We start from the raw sequence: 17,896 nt of genomic DNA, 5'->3' as shown, positions 1-17,896 counted from the left end.
CTCTGTGGCCCTAGAAGAGAACAGCCAGCAAGGTGCTTACACACCTACACCCCCTCCCAGAAGCCTGGCGACTTGCCCTGGGAGCACTTTGGGAAGCACCCCGATTGCTGTCGGTGTTCGGGGAAGTGGGGTGCAGAGCACACACCACATAAGCACTGAGACTTCTGTAAGTGGAAGGTGCCACTCTGAGCAACAACCTGCCAGGCCACACTGGAGCCCCAGGCAGAGTGGTCCGTCCCCAGCCAGGCCGGTATGTCTTTCTCCTCATCTGGTCCTTTAACTCATCATTTCTCAAAAGATATGTTGAGACACACTGGTATGTGGCAATCAGCGGCAAGAAACACACGTTTCCTGGTATAATTGAAAGGACCAGGGTTTGTGAGTTTAAGTAAACAAAGAAATGAGCAGATACAAGGTGAGCTGTTACGATGTCATTGCCAGTTAGAGGAGTATTCCGTTACACATTCTAGAGAGAGCGAGAAGGGGGGACATCACAGTGCAGACTGGGGGTCGCACAGGACCTAAGCGTAGCACGTCCTGACATAGAACTCCTTCCTTTGGTGCTTTGGGAACTTGCCTTTTCCCACTCTCACGTCCTGTGGTTCAAGCAGGGCTGACCCCAGTCTTCAGCCACATGCTGCAGGCACGTGCAGCGGCTAAAACACTCCCAGCCGGCAGGGCCAGCCTTGAGATCCCGGCTGGGACCTCAGGACAGGAGACACTCCGTCTGCACAGGCTGTGATCCTAGACTGCCAAAGAACGCTACTTGGAACAATCTTACTGAGAAAAGGGCCATCCAACTCCTCTTTTCCCTCAAACCCAGTTCACCCTTCTAGAGAGAGCCCAAGAGGCATCTGGGAGAGTTAGCCAGAATCTGACACCGGTACGGCTTGCAGACAGTCATGTTTGTCATCACCTTACCTTCACGTGGCAGGAGGGCACTTCTGAAACTTCCAAATCCTTGTAGGAACACTTCTTGTCCGGGAAAGGTAGAAGCGGCAAGTCTGAGGTGTCGGGATGAGGTAGGAGGCAGATGGGCCCCTGGACAGAGCAGCTGGAGCCTGTCGAGCAGGGTAAATTGGAGCTTTGCTTTCCCTGGACGCTCCAAGGGCAAAGTTAGTGGCAGGAGCTGAGCCCTGCTGAGTCAAGAGATAAGACGGTCACATCTATCACTCCTGAGGTCGGGGAAACCTCCCCAGCTGCACATGCACAGGAAGGCTCCTCGGGGGTCAAAAAGGGAGGGCGGGGCTTCCCTTGTGGCACAGTGGTTAAGAATCTGCCTGCCAATGCAGGGACACGGGTTCGAGCCCTGGTCCGGGAAGATCCCACATGCCGCGGAGCGGCTGGGCCCGTGAGCCATGGCTGCTGAGGCTGCGCGTCCGGAGCCTGTGCTCCGCAACGGGAGAGGCCACAACAGTGAGAGGCTCGCGTACCGCAAAAAAAAAAAAAAAAAAAAGGGAGGGTGCACCACCCCATAATAAGTGCTGTCAAACCTCCCACAGGCCTCTGTGCTGGACTCCATCTTGGCAAAAAGATGCGCACGCGTATTGGGAGGGTCCTAGGGCAGGTCAGGTGTGGAAAAGAAACGAGATAATTGGCCAAAGGGAAACAATGACGCGGAAGAACTGCCGCTATGTAAATGATTTGACTGCCTCTTTACTGCACTCCTCCTCATTAGGGAGGACGCCCATACTCTTTCTCTCCAGGTGTGCATTTGTGCCTTGCTTCCGTCTTAAATAAACTGTTTCTCTGTGTGCTCTCCCACTTGTTGTGCTGTGTCTTCAATAATAAACTTGGTACCGGATTTTGCAGTTTTTGTCTCTTTGAGAAATTCATTTTTCAAACGGGGCAAGAGCCAGGGGAACCTTGCTTCTAGCCTCTCGTCCCGGGTGCTCTAGCGGCTGGGATTCCTGGTTTTCATCCAGGCTACCCAGGTCCAATTCCTGGGCAGGGAACTCAGGTTTCACTTCAAGCCACTACTCACTGCTGTCTCTCCCAGAACAAGGAGAGGAATCAGGGCAATTGAGTAGTCAGCCCCTCCCTGAGACACAGGATGGGATTTCTGACAAGTAGACTCTTTACTGCATCGAGGACGTCACTAACCCTTGTATGAGGGAGAGGGAAAGGAAGCACTGACAGATGTTTCAAAGAAGCAAATGGTAGAAGCTCAGTCAGTCAAGGGTGGCGAAAAGGCACATAATATCAGGGAGGTACTTTATCCTAGTTTTTCTCAACTCAAGCAGAACATTGTCAGAGAGCCTCACTTGATTCCACAAGTCTCTGCATCTATGACCGGCCTGGCAGCCTCATCCACGTCCTCAGCCAAACGCTGCCAGGACCTGCCACCTCCACCCCTTCAACGGCCCAGTCCAGACGCGTCCGCATTCGCGTTTACCTAGTCTCTCCTCTGCTTCCACCGCAGCACGCTCTGTGGCCCACGGTTCTCAGCTGGACTGGGCACTGAGGATACAGCAGCGTGGCTTTCCCGGACAACTGGGGCTGTCCCTCCACCAACCACGTGGGATGGCTGCTGCTTCAGTGGCCAGGCTCCTGGCTCCTATCCTACAGTGCTGCGCTTAGGTTATTTGACCGAGAAACAGATGACACCTGTGTCAAAAAATATACAAATAAAAGTCATCTAAATTTTGCCCAGTGACAGCTGGCTGGTGTGCTAACAGACTATTTACGTCTAACCTTGTGTCCCTAAGACAAAACTGACTGCTGCTATCAGAACATGGTTTGAATCATATTCATCCAATCCTAGGAGGGACTCCAGGGGCCGTAGAACCGGACAATAGTGTGGCTGGTTGCAGTGCTCTGTGTAGGACATTCTTTCCCATCTGCTGAGGTTGTTTTCCCTGAGAAGGCCAGATCTGGTGGTATAGGTTGAGGTGGGTTCTTCCTTGGGCACACAACAGGCCCCCGGGGATGCAATGCAAAGGTGGCGGAATTGCGGGAAGAGGAGGCTCACCTGCAAAAGTTGCAGAAGTGCAATTCGGAAGAGACTACCAGTTTTTCCGCTTATTAAAAAGTCCGATTTTTAACAGCACATTGCACCCAGCTAAAAGACCACTTTCCCAGACCTCTTTGCAGGTGGTGTGGTCCTGTGACTTAAGTTCCTGTCAGTGAGTTATTAGCAGAAGTGTTATGTGGAACTTCTAAGACGTCTGTTAAATTGAGAAGGAGTGAACGCTTCTTCCCTTCCTCTATTCTGTTGCCAGGAACATAGATGTGATGGCTGGAGTTCCAGGTTGCATATTTGACCACGAGGACGAAGGCCACCTAGGACTGGAAGAGCAGAGGCCTAGAGAGCTCCGAAGTATTCCTGGAGCTGCCAAGCACAGTCCTCGACTACATACCTTCAGGCTGCTTTTATGTGACAGAGAAATATAATTCTATCTTATTTACACCACTATTAATTACCTAGGGTTGTTACATTATGTGCAATGGAATCCAGTCCGAACTGATTGAAGTTTCAGCATATATCAACTTTCCAGAAAACTAAAATTGCGGTCTTCAGTTTTTGATGACTTTTTCTGATGACATTTAAAATTCCATTTTCAAAATGGAATTAGAATAATTTAGGAGGCAAAGGAGAGCAGCAATATCACAAAAGCAGCCATTTATTTGGCATTATTCTTCCCTTTTGTTCTTCTCCATCCATCATCTGTTTTCCTTCCAACATTTATGATGGTCAATATCCGTCTCTAAGGGGTAGAAGCTGGAATAGTGGGTATCTCAGGGGTGGGAGGGTTGCTAACTGAGGTGGGCATGAGGGAACTTATAAAGGTGCTGAAAATGGTCTCTATCTTCATCCAGTCAAGTGGTCACACAAGTGTATATATATGTTAAAAGTCATCAGCTTACCCCCAAGATTGGTACTCTTTATTGTGTATATGTTTCCCTTCAATCAAAACAATTTCTAAAAACCCTCCCTAAAATTCCACACCTTTTTATGGCCATGATAGATACTATAGTCTTAGAAGTATTCTTCCTCTCCATATTTGCTATTCCAGATTTATATAATTTTGGTACTCTCTCCTTCTTCCTAACCCAATTTTGTCAGATTGGGAAAGTGCTCAGTTAATAATCATCTTCCCAGATGCCCTTGTAGCCAGGAGTTGTCATGAGATACAGTGCTAGCCAATGAGAACTAGGCAGAAATTGGCTGGGTAGGGCTTCTAGAAAAGCTATAATTTTCCTGATTCAAAAAGGAGTAGATTGGGTGATAACGACGTGCGGGTTCATTAACTGTAACAGATGTACCACTCTGGTGGGGAATGTCAACAATGGGGGAAACTATGCGTGTGTGGGGTGTGGGGTTTATCTCTGTACCTTCTGCTCAATTTCGCTGTGAACCTAAAACTACTGTACAAAATAAAGTCTATTTTAAAAAAAGTTTTAAAAGGAATAGATCTGGCTCTCATGTGTCTTTTGCTCTCTGTCCCGTCCCCCGCCTTGTTTTCCTGCTCAGAATATAGATGCTTCTTAAGATTATGAAGCAGAAAGCCAAAATCTAGGGATGGCAGAACAGAAAAGCTAGAAGGAGCGTGTGTTTTTGAGGGCTGCTCCTGGGCAGCTGCACCAGCCTTGGGTTCCCTATTTCCTTCGTGTGACATGAGAAAAAGAAAGCTCTACGTGTTTAAGTCTCTGTCATTTGGCATTCTGGGCACATTTGACAGACCCCAACCAAGATACAAGCTTTTTAGCTTTATGCACGGTGGCAAAGACTTCTTGAGACAGAAGGGGACTCTCAGGTGCTAATTCACTGTGGCTTCGGGTCGTGGTATCACAAGGGCCCAAGGCAAAAAAAAAAAAAAAAAAAAAGGAGGACCCTGAAGACACCTGCTAAACTAAGAAGACTTCATTTGCATGGTCCCATCCTCCCTTCTCTTGATAAGTATTCACTGCTCACTATGGGACCTGAATTCTTCTAACGATGGAAGGAGCTGGCAGAGGATCTTGGTTCATCTAAACTTTTCTGAGAGCCAGTAGTAAAGTATTATATCAACTACTTCACTGTTTCTCAATCTATTTTCAACCAACTCCCACTTCTGATCAACACAAACTGTACTTTCTATAAACTGCATTAAGAAAACCAGGGCTTTCCCCTCTCCTGGGAAATGCCACATGTCCTATCATTTCCCCTGCCTGCCCCCAAGGGTTCCTGCTACTCTCCCCACCCTTCTTGAGAATCAGCAGTCTAACTTAAGTTTCCTAAGATACTGCAAACTGCAGTTACCCTGGTAAACTCCAGTGATGCCACAACTACTAGCGGAAGATGACTTGCATATGTGACAGAAGCAGGTTAAGGGAGGAAAGCAGAAGGAAGGTCGGGCTGAGAAGAGGAACACAGAGCATTCGGTTTTCCCTGAGTTGGCTCAGCTTTTGCAGGATCAGCCAGCACCTGACTGCAAGCACTTCCAGCTTTACTAAGAGAATCTGTCCCACTTCTACTTCCAAAGACTCTCCCGCCTCTCCTTTTTGACTCAGGGTCAACACTGAAAGGCAATCCTAGGTGACAGCCGGAGGCCTTCTGCTCTTTTCCAAGGGTAGCGTGAGCCCATGAAAGCTACCCAGTGGTCTGGGCTGGAAGCTGTGGGTAGCCAAGGGGACGGGAAGTGGGGGACTTTTTAATCCAATTCTTGCTCTGAAGGTCAGCTCTGCAGGGACAGCAGTGGAGAAGAAGGATCAGGCAGGAAAGAAAAGGTCAAACAACCTCTTCAAGATGCCAGGAATAAAGGGACAGCCTTCTCCCAAGTTCTTATTTCTATTTCACAATTTATATCCAGGACCTTTTAAATATTCTTGCTCATAAATGCTAAATGACACAGCAAACTTAGTAGAGAGCAACAGTAAACGGTGTCTCCCCTCTCTTCCCTGTGTATCCAAAATATTTAGAGACAGGGAGGGACAAATGTAAGATCACAGCATCTGGGATCTGAGGTTACAGCAGGAATGAGAACATCTGAAAGGCTGAGAGATGCCTGTGGATCCTAGGAAACTAGGGATGAAGGTCATTCCTTCATGGTTTCAGGGAAAGAGCGAGGGCCACCGGCAGGAAGGCTGGAGACCGTGCAGACATTCCTTGTGGGACGCAGATGACATGACCTTACACCCTTGCCTGTGCCCTTGTGTCCTCCTGTGTGGGATTTACAGGACCCCTGGGGGATGCCAGGGAAATTGGTTCTAACCTGGACCCTCCCAGTACAGTGCGGAGTACAGCGCAGTGGTGACCACTGTGGACCCCAGGGCCAGACTGCCTGGGTCCCAAGTTTAGAATTCAGCTCTTCTATTTACCAGCTGTGTGACTTCAGGCAAATTACTTAACCTCTTTATATCTCAGTTTTCTCATCTGTAAAATGGGGATGAGTATGCCCACCTCACAGAAGCGTTGAAAGATTAAATGAGTTCGTCTTTGCAAAACTCTTAGTGCGGTGCCTGGTACATAGTACCATTTGAATGGGCAATAAACGTTGCCTGGTTTCCTATGTTTGCTGTAACAGATTGTCACAAACGGGGTGGCTTAACAGAAGTGCATTCTCTCACAGTTCTGGAGGCTGAAAGTCCAAAATGAGTATCACTGGGCTGAGGAAAACACATTCTCTGCCCCCTCCAGCTCCTGGGGGCTGCTGACATTCCTTGGCTTATGGCCACATTGCTCCAATCTCTACCTCTGTGATCACACTGCCTTCTCCTCTTCTGTCTGAAATCTCCTTGTGCCTCCTTCTTATAAGAACATTTGTGATGTTTAAGGCCCACCCAGGTAATCTAGGATAATCTCTCTATCGTAATACTCTTTTTTGTTTGTTTGTTTGTTTGTTTTTTGTGGTACGAGGGCCTCTCACTGTTGTGGCCTCTCCCGTTGCGGAGCACAGGCTCCGGATGTGCAGGCTCAGCGGCCATGGTTCACGGGCCCAGCCGCTCCGCGGCATGTGGGATCTTCCCGGACCGGGGCATGAACCCGTGTCCCCTGCATCGGCAGGCGGACTCTCAACCACTGTGCCACCAGGGAAGCCCTATCATAATTCTCTTAATCACACCTGTAAAATCCTTTTTTTAAAATTCTTTGCCATGTAATGTAACATTCACAGGTTCCGGGGATTAGGATGTGGTTATCTCTTGGAGGGACCATTATTCCACCACCACAGCTGGTATAATATTATTGGCCAAGAGTCCGGTCTGATAACGGTAAGCAGGTGGACAGAGAGTGAAGGAGGGAGGGGTCTCTGCAGAGGAAGGTTGGGGTATGGTTACCAGCAGTGCATTGCAAAAACCCATGATGCCCACTACAGAGGTCAACAGAGACAGGGTCTGAAGGGTACTCCTAAGATGCTAGTACTGACCTGTTCCTTATTTCTCTTCTTCAGTACTGCACCTGCACTGGAGATGGCTGCGGAGGTGGAGGACACCACTATTGGGATGACAGAGAAAGCCTGGACAAGTGGTGGCTAAAACAAGAGAATGCAAGTGGGGAAGGGCATAAACTGTCACCTTCATACCATCATAAGGCCACTCCAGGGGCTCAAAAAGCCTAACACGCACATGCAAGTAGGCTGAACTGCACTGGCTTAAGGGAGCAACAAAATCTAAAGTCCATTCGGATGTACTGGTCTAGAATCATCTTCCCTCTAATTCCCCAGGAGAGTTCCATTCTCTCTGGCATTCTGAAGTCCTTCATTTACTGTTATTTATTTAAAGTTATGTACCCCAAATCGCAACGGATCCTCTCTATTTCCACTGCTACATTCTCCTGAATCCATGCCGTCATCAACCGTCCCTAGATGACTGCAGTGAACGTCTATTTGATCGCTCTGCTTCCAACTTCATTCCCCTGAAGACCATTCTTCACACAGAGCTGGCGTGAGCTTCTCAACTCTCAAGCCGTCCCTCTCCTCTTACGGCCCATAAGTGACTTCACGCAGCTTATGAATGGAACCCCAGCTCCTTTCTGTCATCAGGAAGGCCCTGCGTGGTCTCACCCTGGCCCACCACGCTCCAATCACACTGGCATTTCTGTTCCCCCCACGTGCAAAGGTGCTTCCTGCCTGGCACTCGTTGTTTCCTCCACCCAGACCACCCTTCTTCCGGGACCTGACACAGTCCCTTCACCAAATTCAGCTCAACCTCTCAGATGTCAGTTCAGCTCAGCAGTACCTCTCTGACCCCCGGCACACCACCGCCACTCTCCCTGTCATCACTCTGCTTCATTTCCTTCATAATGTCTGTCACTGTGCAATCACTCCTCTGTTCCTATTTGCTTGTTATTACTTATCTCCCTCCACTAGAATGTATCTTTGTTTCCTCAGATGTGTGTTTCAAAAGTCAGAGAGGGAGAAATAGCGAGAAAAGAACAAGGGTGGCTAGGAGGTTGGGCCCAGCTCTCCCGAATCCCTGCCGCTTTCCGAAGCTAGACGGCATTCCTGTGCCCTAAGCCCCTTCTACCAGGTGGCTCGCTCTCTATGAAGCTGTCCAGCAGGCTTGGGTGGAGGGACCACTTCTACTTTTGCATCCGTTACGTGTGAAGCACTGGCTTGTATGCTTTCTACACGCTATCTCAGGGACTCCTCACAGAAGTCTTGGGATGTAAGTATCCCCATCCTCACTTGACTGAGAAAGAAACTAAAGTTCAGAAAATTGATCTGCCTCAAGGTCACAAGGGAGGGATTTGTATTTGAGCCCACATCTGCATGACTCTGAATCCCACGCTATTTCCACCCCAACAAGACATAGGCTAGGAGAAAGCAATCTGTTTCGACCGGGAGGGCAAAAGACATCTGTTGGGGGCAGAGGGCAGGAAACTATACAGAAAGAGGAAAATTGAAGAATAAAAGGAAGCATAAAACCTCTTTTCTGAGATTGAGTAGAATTACAGAAGAAATCACCTAGAAAAGAGAAGAAGATGAGATCATCTGACTTGGGAAATGGGGGGAAAAAATGTTTGGGATTGAAAAAAAAATTCAGAAACTAAGGACGGAAAATCTGAGTTTGGAAATCACAGTGGGGATCTCTTGGTGTGGGGCGGTGGGGAGAACAAAGACGCTGGAACCCTTTCCACTGGGTTCGAGAGGAGGCAGCGCTCAATTACTGATCTTCTCCTCTCTGGTCACGTGACTAGCGCTGGTATAAAAGCTTTCTACCGGCCAGGTTCCTTACAATTTTTTCCTGTGTGAAATGGGCGATCGCAGCGGCTAAAGCTTTGTTCCTCTTTTCCACAAGCTTTCAGACTTTCCTTCAGGACTAATCCCAAGAAGCCCTCTCTCCGGAAACAAAGGCAAGACAAGGCAGCTGGCTTAGTACCTGCGCCCTGGGAAGCGATGCCGGGGATGGGAACTGGAGGGAAACGGGTTGGGGCTGGGGGACAGGGGTGGGGCTGGCGCTGGATGCAATCTGTCGGAAACTGAATGCAAGGATCACATCCAGAAATGGGAGCCGGTGGGGGGGCAAGGAATCGCGGGCCAGGCCCTAAGACGGGAGAGAGGACGGAGGGCCCAGACCGTGTGTGGGTAGTGAGCGCTACGAACCAGACAGAAACGGTTACCTCATCAAGAAGAGTTCCTCTGTTTATGGTCGAAACACCCAGCTCCTGAGCCAGTCACTGCCCATGTGCTTTTCTGAATATCCTCTCAAGTCTTTGGAGGAAAAGCCCCAGAGGACAGCGCTGGCTCACCCTTCCTCCCCGAGCCCCCTCCCTACTTCCCCTTTTCAGTATAGTCCTTTTCAGTATAGTCCCAGAATTGGACAGGGGAGGGAAAGGTGGAGGAGAATTTGTGTTCTGCAAAAAGGAGAAGGAAAAGAGGTAGGGAGATGGATTGGGGGCTGGGCACCTGCATCCTGGGCGTGTGGCAGGGTCCTGAGGAGGAAGGAGCACGGGTCGCGGGGCCTGGGTTTTCACAGCCCGAGCTCTCCTGAGAGACATTGTCCAGCTCCCTCCTTGCTGTAGTGAGGTTTGCCTTTTCTCTCTGCAGGTCTCTGGCTGAGGAAAGGCCTTAAGGAAAGCTGGAAACTGATTAACACTAACTTCCTGTATCTGTGACAAGAGAAGGAGAAAGGCTAGGAAAACCGGAGGGGGAATTCCCTTGGGAAGCCAAGGGTTGGCCTCCCCCAGAGACACACGATGGCAAACATAATAGCTACTGCTTAATATCCGGCCCCAGGCAAAGTCAACAATTGTTCTGAGCAGTTCGGGCAGGTGGTGTGTGCAGTGGTGGGAGCAGAAAGCCCTGGCCTGGGAAAGGGAGAGTGCCTGGGAGGATGTCCACAGACTGAGCGCGACCAGGCTCTGCAGGCTGTGAGGTGGTCCTCCTGACCCTGCCCTTTTTCATCCTCTTCCAGAACAGTCATGCCCAGCTTGAAAAGCTCCTTGATCCTCACAGCCTACATCATCATCTTCCTCACTGGTCTCCCTGCCAACCTCCTGGCACTGCGGGCCTTTGTGGGGCGCGTCCGCCAGCCGCACCCTGCGCCCATCCACATCCTTCTGCTCAGCCTGACGCTGGCGGACCTCCTGCTGCTTCTGCTGCTGCCTTTCAGGATGGTAGAGGCCGCGTCTGACTTCGTCTGGTACCTGCCTGAGCTAGTCTGTGCTGTCACGGGTTTTGGCTTCTACAGTAGCATCTACTGCAGCGTGTGGCTCCTGGCGGCCATCAGCATCGAGCGCTACCTGGGAGTGGCTTTCCCCGTGCGGTACAAGCTGTCCCGCCGGCCTCTGTATGGAGTGATTGCTGCTCTGATCTCCTGGATCCTGTCCTTTGGTCATTGCACCATAGTGATCATCACTCAGTACCTCAACTCAGGCCAGAGGCTCACGAACGAGAGTAGCATAATGTGCTACGAGAACTTCACGGCAGAGCAGCTGGAGGTGGTGATTCCCGTGCGGCTGGAGCTGTTCCTCGTCCTCTTCCTCATCCCCATGGCGGTCACCATCTTCTGCTACTGGCGCTTTGTGTGGGTCATGCTCACCCAGCCCCACGTGGGGGCCCAGAGGCGGCGCCGAGCCGTGGGGCTGGCTGTGGTGACCCTCCTTAATTTCCTGGTGTGCTTTGGGCCATATAACGTATCCCACCTGGTGGGGTTCCACACGAATGTGAGCCCCCCGTGGCGGGCAGAAGCCGTGGTACTGAGTTCCCTCAATGCCAGTCTGGACCCCTTGCTTTTCTATTTCTCTTCTTCAGCCGTGCGCAGAGCCTTTGGGAAAGGGTTGCAGGCACTGAGGCATCGGGGCTCCTCCCTGCTGGGACGCAGAGGCAAAGAGACAGCAGAAGTGGCGAATGTGGACAGGGGTGTGAGTCAAACAGAGGGAGCGCCGAGTTCTGACTACACCACAGACTAAGGATGTCCCTGGACCTTCGGAGGCACTCTGGGTTTTGTATGAATTGAGCAGGCTGGGAGAGGGAGAACACGGGTTCCTGGCCCGGATTCAGGAATCCTCAGACCCAAACCACGACGGGGACTGTAAAAAAAATCTCTCTCACCAGCTCTGTATCCTTTCCTGACTGAATTTTCCTTCCCAAAGGAGCACAGCTCCAGGACGAAAGAAGAAACAGTTGGGCATAGCAGCACTAACAGACCAGAGTTTCCGAAGCAATGTAGAGAAATCAAATGCCGATTGTCCGTGTGAGGTGGCTGGTAGCTGAAGCAGAGAGCCCTAAAACAACCTTGCCACCAGCTTTGAAACAACACCTACACACTGGTCTAGTTGTTGGTGCTAGAATGAAGCCACTGGGAAAGAGATGGGAGAGAAATTCTAAATGAGGTCAAAGAAGATGCAGGAAGGTTCTGAACCAAGGGGATTAGGAGGGAGGACTGGGGCTTAGAGCTATAATGACCTAGGTGTGGGCAATATCCATCTGACCTGCTGCTCTTTAAGAATGATCCAGTCGTCTCCATGTGTGTACCTGTCTCCCCCAATAAACTGGGAGCCACCTGAGGTCTGGGTCTTGTCTTCTCCCTCCATGGCGCAGGTCAGAACCCAGCTTGGCAACCATCAGTTAGAGCTCAACACTGATGAGCACAGGAAAAAACCTGGTCTGGCCGATTGAAAATAAAGATTAGGGATTTCCCTGGCAGTCCAGTGGTTAAGACTCTGTGCTTCCACTGCAGGGGGCGTGGGTTCCATCCCTGGCTGGGGAACTAAGATCTTGCATGCTGCGTGGCATGACCAAAAAAAAAAAAAAAAAGAATTAAAATAAAGTTTATAAAACTCTGAAGAGAGCGTCCACAATTTTTGTAACATTTTTGCAAGCACAAGGAGAGCAAAAATAGGATGGAGAACTAGACTCAGCAGTGAAGGGGGAGGATGGTGCATCTGAAACCACAGAAATATGTTAAAGGTGCAATAAGAGTGGAGGGATGGATTCCTGTTTAGCTTGATGAATAGAGAGATTGGACTCAGAAAGAGGATTGAGGCGAGTCCCAGCTCAAAGTTATTGGTGTATCACAGAGGCTTAAAACATGTTATCCTCCAGCTTAGAAACCTGCAGAGTTTTCCTTTCATCAGAAATTTTCCTCTCAGGAACTCATATCTTATCATCCCATTGCCTGCTCTTTATCCTCTCTCCCTTCCCAATTCTACCTGCCTAAGAGTTCTCCGCAAGAAGAACCCCTAGACTGTGCTCTCCAACACCTAATGGTTTGCAACAGAGGCTATACATCAGAATAACACGTAGAGGTATAAAAATAATACAGAGAGCCACCTCAGATCTACTGACTTGGAACCTCTGGGGGTGGGGCTGCAGCAGGTGAGATTTAAAAAGCTTCCCAGGTGATTATGAAGGGCAGCTCAGGTCAGGAACCACTGGCCTAGCTCAGGGGCCCAAGAAATTATCCTTCAGAGACCTTTTCCTGCATCTAAGTCCCCCTCACCTCAACCCCGTACTGCCTCATTCTCAGATTCTTTGCTTTCTCCCCTCTTATGAAACCCTACTCAACATTCACTTTCTTCGGAAAGACTTTCCTTATTACTCCCACTGAACGGGGAGCTCATTTTCTGTGTTTCTTCCTCAACACAACACCAGACTGGTGTCATAAGAGCTCTGATTTCAGTGTTGATTCCGCTTACCAGTGGGATGACCTTGAGCAAGTCGCAACCTCCAAGCCACAGTTTCCAAAGCATCATGATGAGGATACCGTATGCCTCTCAGGGTTATTCTGAGGAGTCAAATGAGACTGCATAGATAAAACTGCTGAGAAACTATACAGTGTTATTTAGCTCTAAGATACCAACCTGTGTGAAACAAAGGTGTTCTCCCACTTAAAAGAGACATGGCAAGTAGAATATTTAAAATGACGGAAATAATATATAGTCAACTATATAGGATGGTTTGACAGTAACGTGTCAGAAAAATATCTGGGATTTTCAGCTGACTGTAGGCTTCCTATGCATATGTGATATATTACACCTTCCAAAAAAAAAAAAGAGCTGATTTGATTTTGGGTGGCATTAAAAGAAACTGAGTCTAAACAAGTTGATGACACAACCACTCCACTGAGATCTAATCAGGAACACACTGAGTACTAAGCAGCACATTTTTAAAAAGGAAATTAACCCAAGGAACCAAGCCCAGAAAAGTGAACCAAAATGCTTTGGAGATTTAAAACATAATAATAATAATAATACGCAGTAAATGCCAGGCACTGTTCTACAGAAGGAGCCTGAGACAATTAAGAGAACTTTCCAAGGTCGGTAGTGAGAAGAAATTTGAATCCAGGTCTTCCAGACTCTGAAGGGCCTGCTTTTTTCACCAACATATGAGAAACAAGTAAGAGAATGCTGAATATGTGGCTGGACCAAGATTAGGTTCATTTTATAGAAGATGTATTCTCTGCAGCCCCACAAAGAACAAGATCACGGGCAAAAGATGCAGGGAGTTACATCTTCAACAGTCAGGGGAATCACTTAACCAAGGTAATCACTCCCCAGTCTCCAGGAATTTTGAAGTAGAAGACACTCATCTTAGAACATAGAGGAAACTCACACATCTGATAAGGGCTGAAGCAGTCACCTACCAGACTCCTTCCAACTCAGAGATTCCCAGGGTTTTAGGGACACGGCCGCTCTTGCTAAAAAGTGCAAGAAAATCTCTGGACCTGGTCTGAGACTTTCAGGGTGAAGTTTTAGCTACTCACTAACAAGTATTTGATCTCCATCAAGTCATTTGATACATAGCCCATCTCTTTACTGGGAAATTAGTAATTCATTTGTTCACCAAATATGTACTGATTTTTATCTAATTATATATTTACTATAAGCCAGATAGTTTTCTAGGGGCTGGGGATGCAGAGCATATGAGAGACAAGGTACCTGCCCTCCTGGGGCTTCCATTCTAGTGGGAAAAAAATAGTTAATAAGCAAGTAAACAAGCAACAAGAATTTTGAAGAATTTCAGAATGTGGCAAATGGTTTTTACAAATGGACCAAAATAGGGATGTGGGAGAAAGTATAATGAGGGACTGAGACGGTTTAGAAGATTCTCCGGAGTCAGTGGTCGTCAGCTGAGACCTGAGCAATGAGAAGGAGTTGCCATTGACTATTTCACTTCCCCTTTCTGGAAAAGATGGTGTTGTGTCCCTTCCTCAGAAATTCTCAACTGACCACATAGCCCATGCGAAGAGCATTCTAGAAACAGTAACCACAGGTGCAAAAGCCCTAAGGAGGCAGAAAACCTTAGCATCTCAGAGGCAGAGAGATGCTGCCCCCATCTCAGTGTGGGGACAGAGCAGTGGTCTGCAAACTCAGGCATCTAGTAGAACCACAGGGGGCGGTTGCTGAAGCATAGATTACAGTCTTCCCTCCCCACGGTTTCAGAATCAGTAGGTCTGGGACAGGGCCCAAGAGTTTGTATTTCTAACAGTCTCAGGTGAAGTTGATGCTGGGATATTGTGAAATGGGGAGAGAGTGAAAGAGGAGGTCAAGGAAGTCAGGGGGGACCAGACGACGCTAAGTGTTTTAGGCCCCAGATAGAAGTATGAGTTTATTGCCAGAGCTTTTGAAGCTATTCAAGGATTTTAAGCAAGACAGTGAAATCATCTGATTTCCGTTTTAAGATGATCCCTCTGGTATCTGTGCTTACCACTGGAGATGGCTGTCAGGATCAAGTAGATAATATATACAACAGAGTTAAGAACCGCAAAGTATTCTAGCAAACACGGAGGGCTGTCATCAGGCTGGGAGCTCCCCGAAAGTGGGACTGTTTCCTCTTTCATTAGAATTGGCCGTCCAGGAACCAAGGAGGAGAAGGCCTTTGATAAACAGAGGTCCCCAGTGTATGCTGCTTCTTCGGATGAGGGTGCAGGGGGCGGGGGTTGGAGGGTAGCAAAGGCCCTGATTTGCAGTACTTGCCAATTTCTGTGGCACACACACTCCTTCCAGGGCCAGTTTCTACCAACGTGAAGACACTTGAACGTGGGTCTGGCAAGCGATGCTAATAATCAGCTCTTGCAAGCCAGCTCCAGCACGTCACCGGAGGCACCGCTCAGCACACGCGCTCAGGTGGCGGACGGGCCCCATCCTGCTTGAGAAAACGTTCTCTCTCCCTGGCTACGCATCGCACGAGGCTCTGGCGCGGGACTCTCAACACGATAAACACTAGCTAAATGTGGTTGACTGGGCCTGATCCAAGAGCATCCGGGGGGCTGCTTAGATTGCGGGGCTCCTCTGAATCCCCTGCGGGGTGACAGATGGGTAAACAGAAATATGAGTGCCTGGTTAATGAATAACACAGACAGCGGCCTACAGCCGCTACCGGGAAACAGGGGTAGAGGGAGCTGCCTGAGACTGACCTGGGGGCCCGACCAGCAGGAAAGGGGAAACTGGCATTGACTATTTCACTTCCCCTTTTTGGAAAAGGCGCTGTTGTGTCCCTTCCTCAGAAATTCTCAACTGACCACGTGGGGATCGCTGCAGTCAGAGAAAGCAGGCATGGGTGGGCCCGGAGACAGTCTAAAGGTAACTACACGGCCAAGGTTGCAGCGCCACTCCCTTTAACTCACCTGCCCCTTACCTTCAGGTTTCTGTTAGTTCTCTCTCTCTCTCTCTCTTTTCAGCTTTCTCTACCTGCTGTGGTTAAATACTTTTGCCCCGTTCTTTTCCTTTTCGTTATTTTTCTCTAGTCACCGGAAACGAGGACATTTCTCATCTACAAGTTGCGCATTCAGCCAGGAAATTGGGACAGAGGTCTCTAAGCCCTCAGACGCAGTAGTCCAGTAACCTACTTGGCAAAGTTTCCAATGTCTGATAAGGGAGAGGATGTGAAGGGGTGGGGAACCAAGGCAGGCGGGGGTCAGCTGTCCACCAGCAGCTCACCCAAGGAGGGGCGAGCCTCAGCTCTATCCTAACCTCAGGCTCCCTCTCCCCAAACGTTGTCCCCTGCTGTCTGTCAGCCTAAGCTGCAATCAGCCTCTAGGAAACAGTGTTAGGAAAGTAAACATACTGCTCCCAAACCCAGATGTTTTCAATAAAAAGCCCACACTCACGTACAGCAGGCTCGAGTTTCTAAAGTGCCACGTCAGACATCACGTCATCATACGTGGGCATTCATTCATCCACAAAGGTATACGGAGGCCTACGACGCATCAGGCCCTGTCCTAGGTGCTAAAGACGTGGCAGTGAACAAGGACAAGGCCCCTGCTCTCATGCAGCTCACATTCCAGTGGGAGAGGAAGACAGGGAGTCAATAAACAGACACTCTGAGAAGACGCTAAGGACTGTGAAGACCGTAAGACAGAGTCGCGGCAGGGGATGACTTTGAGGAATGAATGAGTGGCTTGGGAAGGCCACTGGAAGGTGCCCTTTGAGCTGAGGCCAGAATGACAAGAAGGAATCGCGCAAGCCAAGAACTGGGGGGGAAAATGTTCCGAGCAAAAGGTTCAAGGCAAGTGCAAGGCTTGAACGAGATGAATTTGCACAGGGACCGGAAAGGCCAGGGTGACTGGGCCTGAGTGATGGCTGGAAGATGGGCGAGCATCAGATAATAGGGGCGTCTTGAGGTTTCCGATAGGAAACACAGCACATTATCTTCTCCCTGCTTAACAACACGGAAAACTGAGGCTCAGAGCTGTCAAGTGACATGGGCCAACCCTCACCAATGCGGTCTTCTGACCCCTGGTGCGGACCCCAGACTCCCTCTCAAAACTAGACAGACGGGCACGCTCGCTCTCTCAATCGGTTACCTCACTGCAGAAGAGAAAGGAGGGAAGGAAACATGATTCATGTAGTGTGCAGTAGTTTGGTACAGGACGCTGGGGAGGGAGGTGGAGACTGGCAGCTGAGACTCCGAGGAAAGAAAGGAAGCAGAGGTGGAACAAGACACCTGAGTACCCAGGGCAGAGACCAGCACGGGAAGCCAGGTTCTTGGGAACGAGTGGTGGCTGGCGAGAGGCAGGATGCCTGGGCTCTGAGACAGCCTGGGTGGGAGGCCGCGGCAGTAACCAGGAGCCATCCCATGCCGCCTGCAACAGAAATGGCGGTGTGAGGACAGAGTTGTGGAACCCTGGGGAATCTTCAAAAGTCTCTAGTCTGAAGATTCTCAACTGCACTGAGATCTGGCTTCACTGAGGAGCTTTTAAAAATGCCAGTGCATTTGGGCACTTTATTTTGTTACAGCTCCCAGGTGTTGGGGAGCTTAGAGGGCTGAGAATCACCATATCTAGACCTTCTCCTCCACTGGACTAACCACAAGGGTTTCCAGGAGGCAGCAGTCACAGTAACTGGGACTGAATCCTGGCTTACACTGTGCAACTCAACTTCTCTGTGCTTTAGTTTTCTGACTAAAAAAAAAAAAAAAAGGGCTAACGCATCTTCATGCTATCATGAGGATTAAGTGAGTTTAATAGTATACATACAAAACACTTAGAACGGTATCTCACACCCTATAGATATTTATACGTGGCAGTATTT

The 17,896-nt window shown here is 49.3% G+C and overlaps 1 protein-coding gene and 1 long non-coding RNA gene across 8 annotated transcripts in view; one reads left to right on the top strand and one right to left on the bottom strand.

Moving 5' to 3' along the window:
- The window catches only part of LOC132593915 (uncharacterized), a 36,078-nt gene that overhangs the window by 10,821 nt on the left and 7,361 nt on the right, over positions 1 to 17,896 (bottom strand). Inside the window, exons 2-5 of one of the 6 annotated variants that reach the window (XR_009560003.1) lie at positions 13,061 to 13,149; positions 7,347 to 7,451; positions 2,396 to 2,607; positions 922 to 1,061 (exon numbers count right to left, since the gene is read on the bottom strand). This is a non-coding gene — a long non-coding RNA (uncharacterized lncRNA). Of the gene's footprint in view, positions 1 to 921; positions 1,140 to 2,395; positions 2,608 to 7,346; positions 7,452 to 13,060; positions 13,150 to 17,896 lie in introns of all 6 variants that reach the window. The other 5 variants (XR_009560005.1, XR_009560006.1, XR_009560004.1 and 2 more) reach the window with 5 other exon arrangements.
- Positions 9,175 to 12,134, top strand: FFAR2 (free fatty acid receptor 2). Of its 2 annotated transcripts, none has more exons than XM_070044208.1 (2): positions 9,175 to 9,274; positions 10,336 to 12,134. In XM_070044208.1, exon 2 carries the CDS (start codon positions 10,343 to 10,345, stop codon positions 11,330 to 11,332), a length of 990 nt encoding a protein of 329 aa, XP_069900309.1. In that variant the 5' UTR covers positions 9,175 to 9,274; positions 10,336 to 10,342; the 3' UTR covers positions 11,333 to 12,134. The 2 variants fall into 2 exon arrangements, with proteins under 2 accessions (XP_069900309.1, XP_030730616.1); XM_030874756.3 differs by lacking the exon at positions 9,175 to 9,274 and adding an exon at positions 9,730 to 9,799.

This window comes from Globicephala melas, chromosome 19 (genome assembly GCF_963455315.2).
Source record: "Globicephala melas chromosome 19, mGloMel1.2, whole genome shotgun sequence".
NCBI classification, from domain to species: Eukaryota; Metazoa; Chordata; class Mammalia; order Artiodactyla; family Delphinidae; genus Globicephala; species Globicephala melas.
This window is presented reverse-complemented; position numbering and strand designations above follow the sequence as displayed.

Excerpts from the sequence above, each read along its gene's own strand:
- FFAR2 (XM_070044208.1), top strand. The coding sequence starts at position 10,343 with ATGCCCAGCTTGAAAAGCTCCTTGATCCTCACAGCCTACATCATCATC.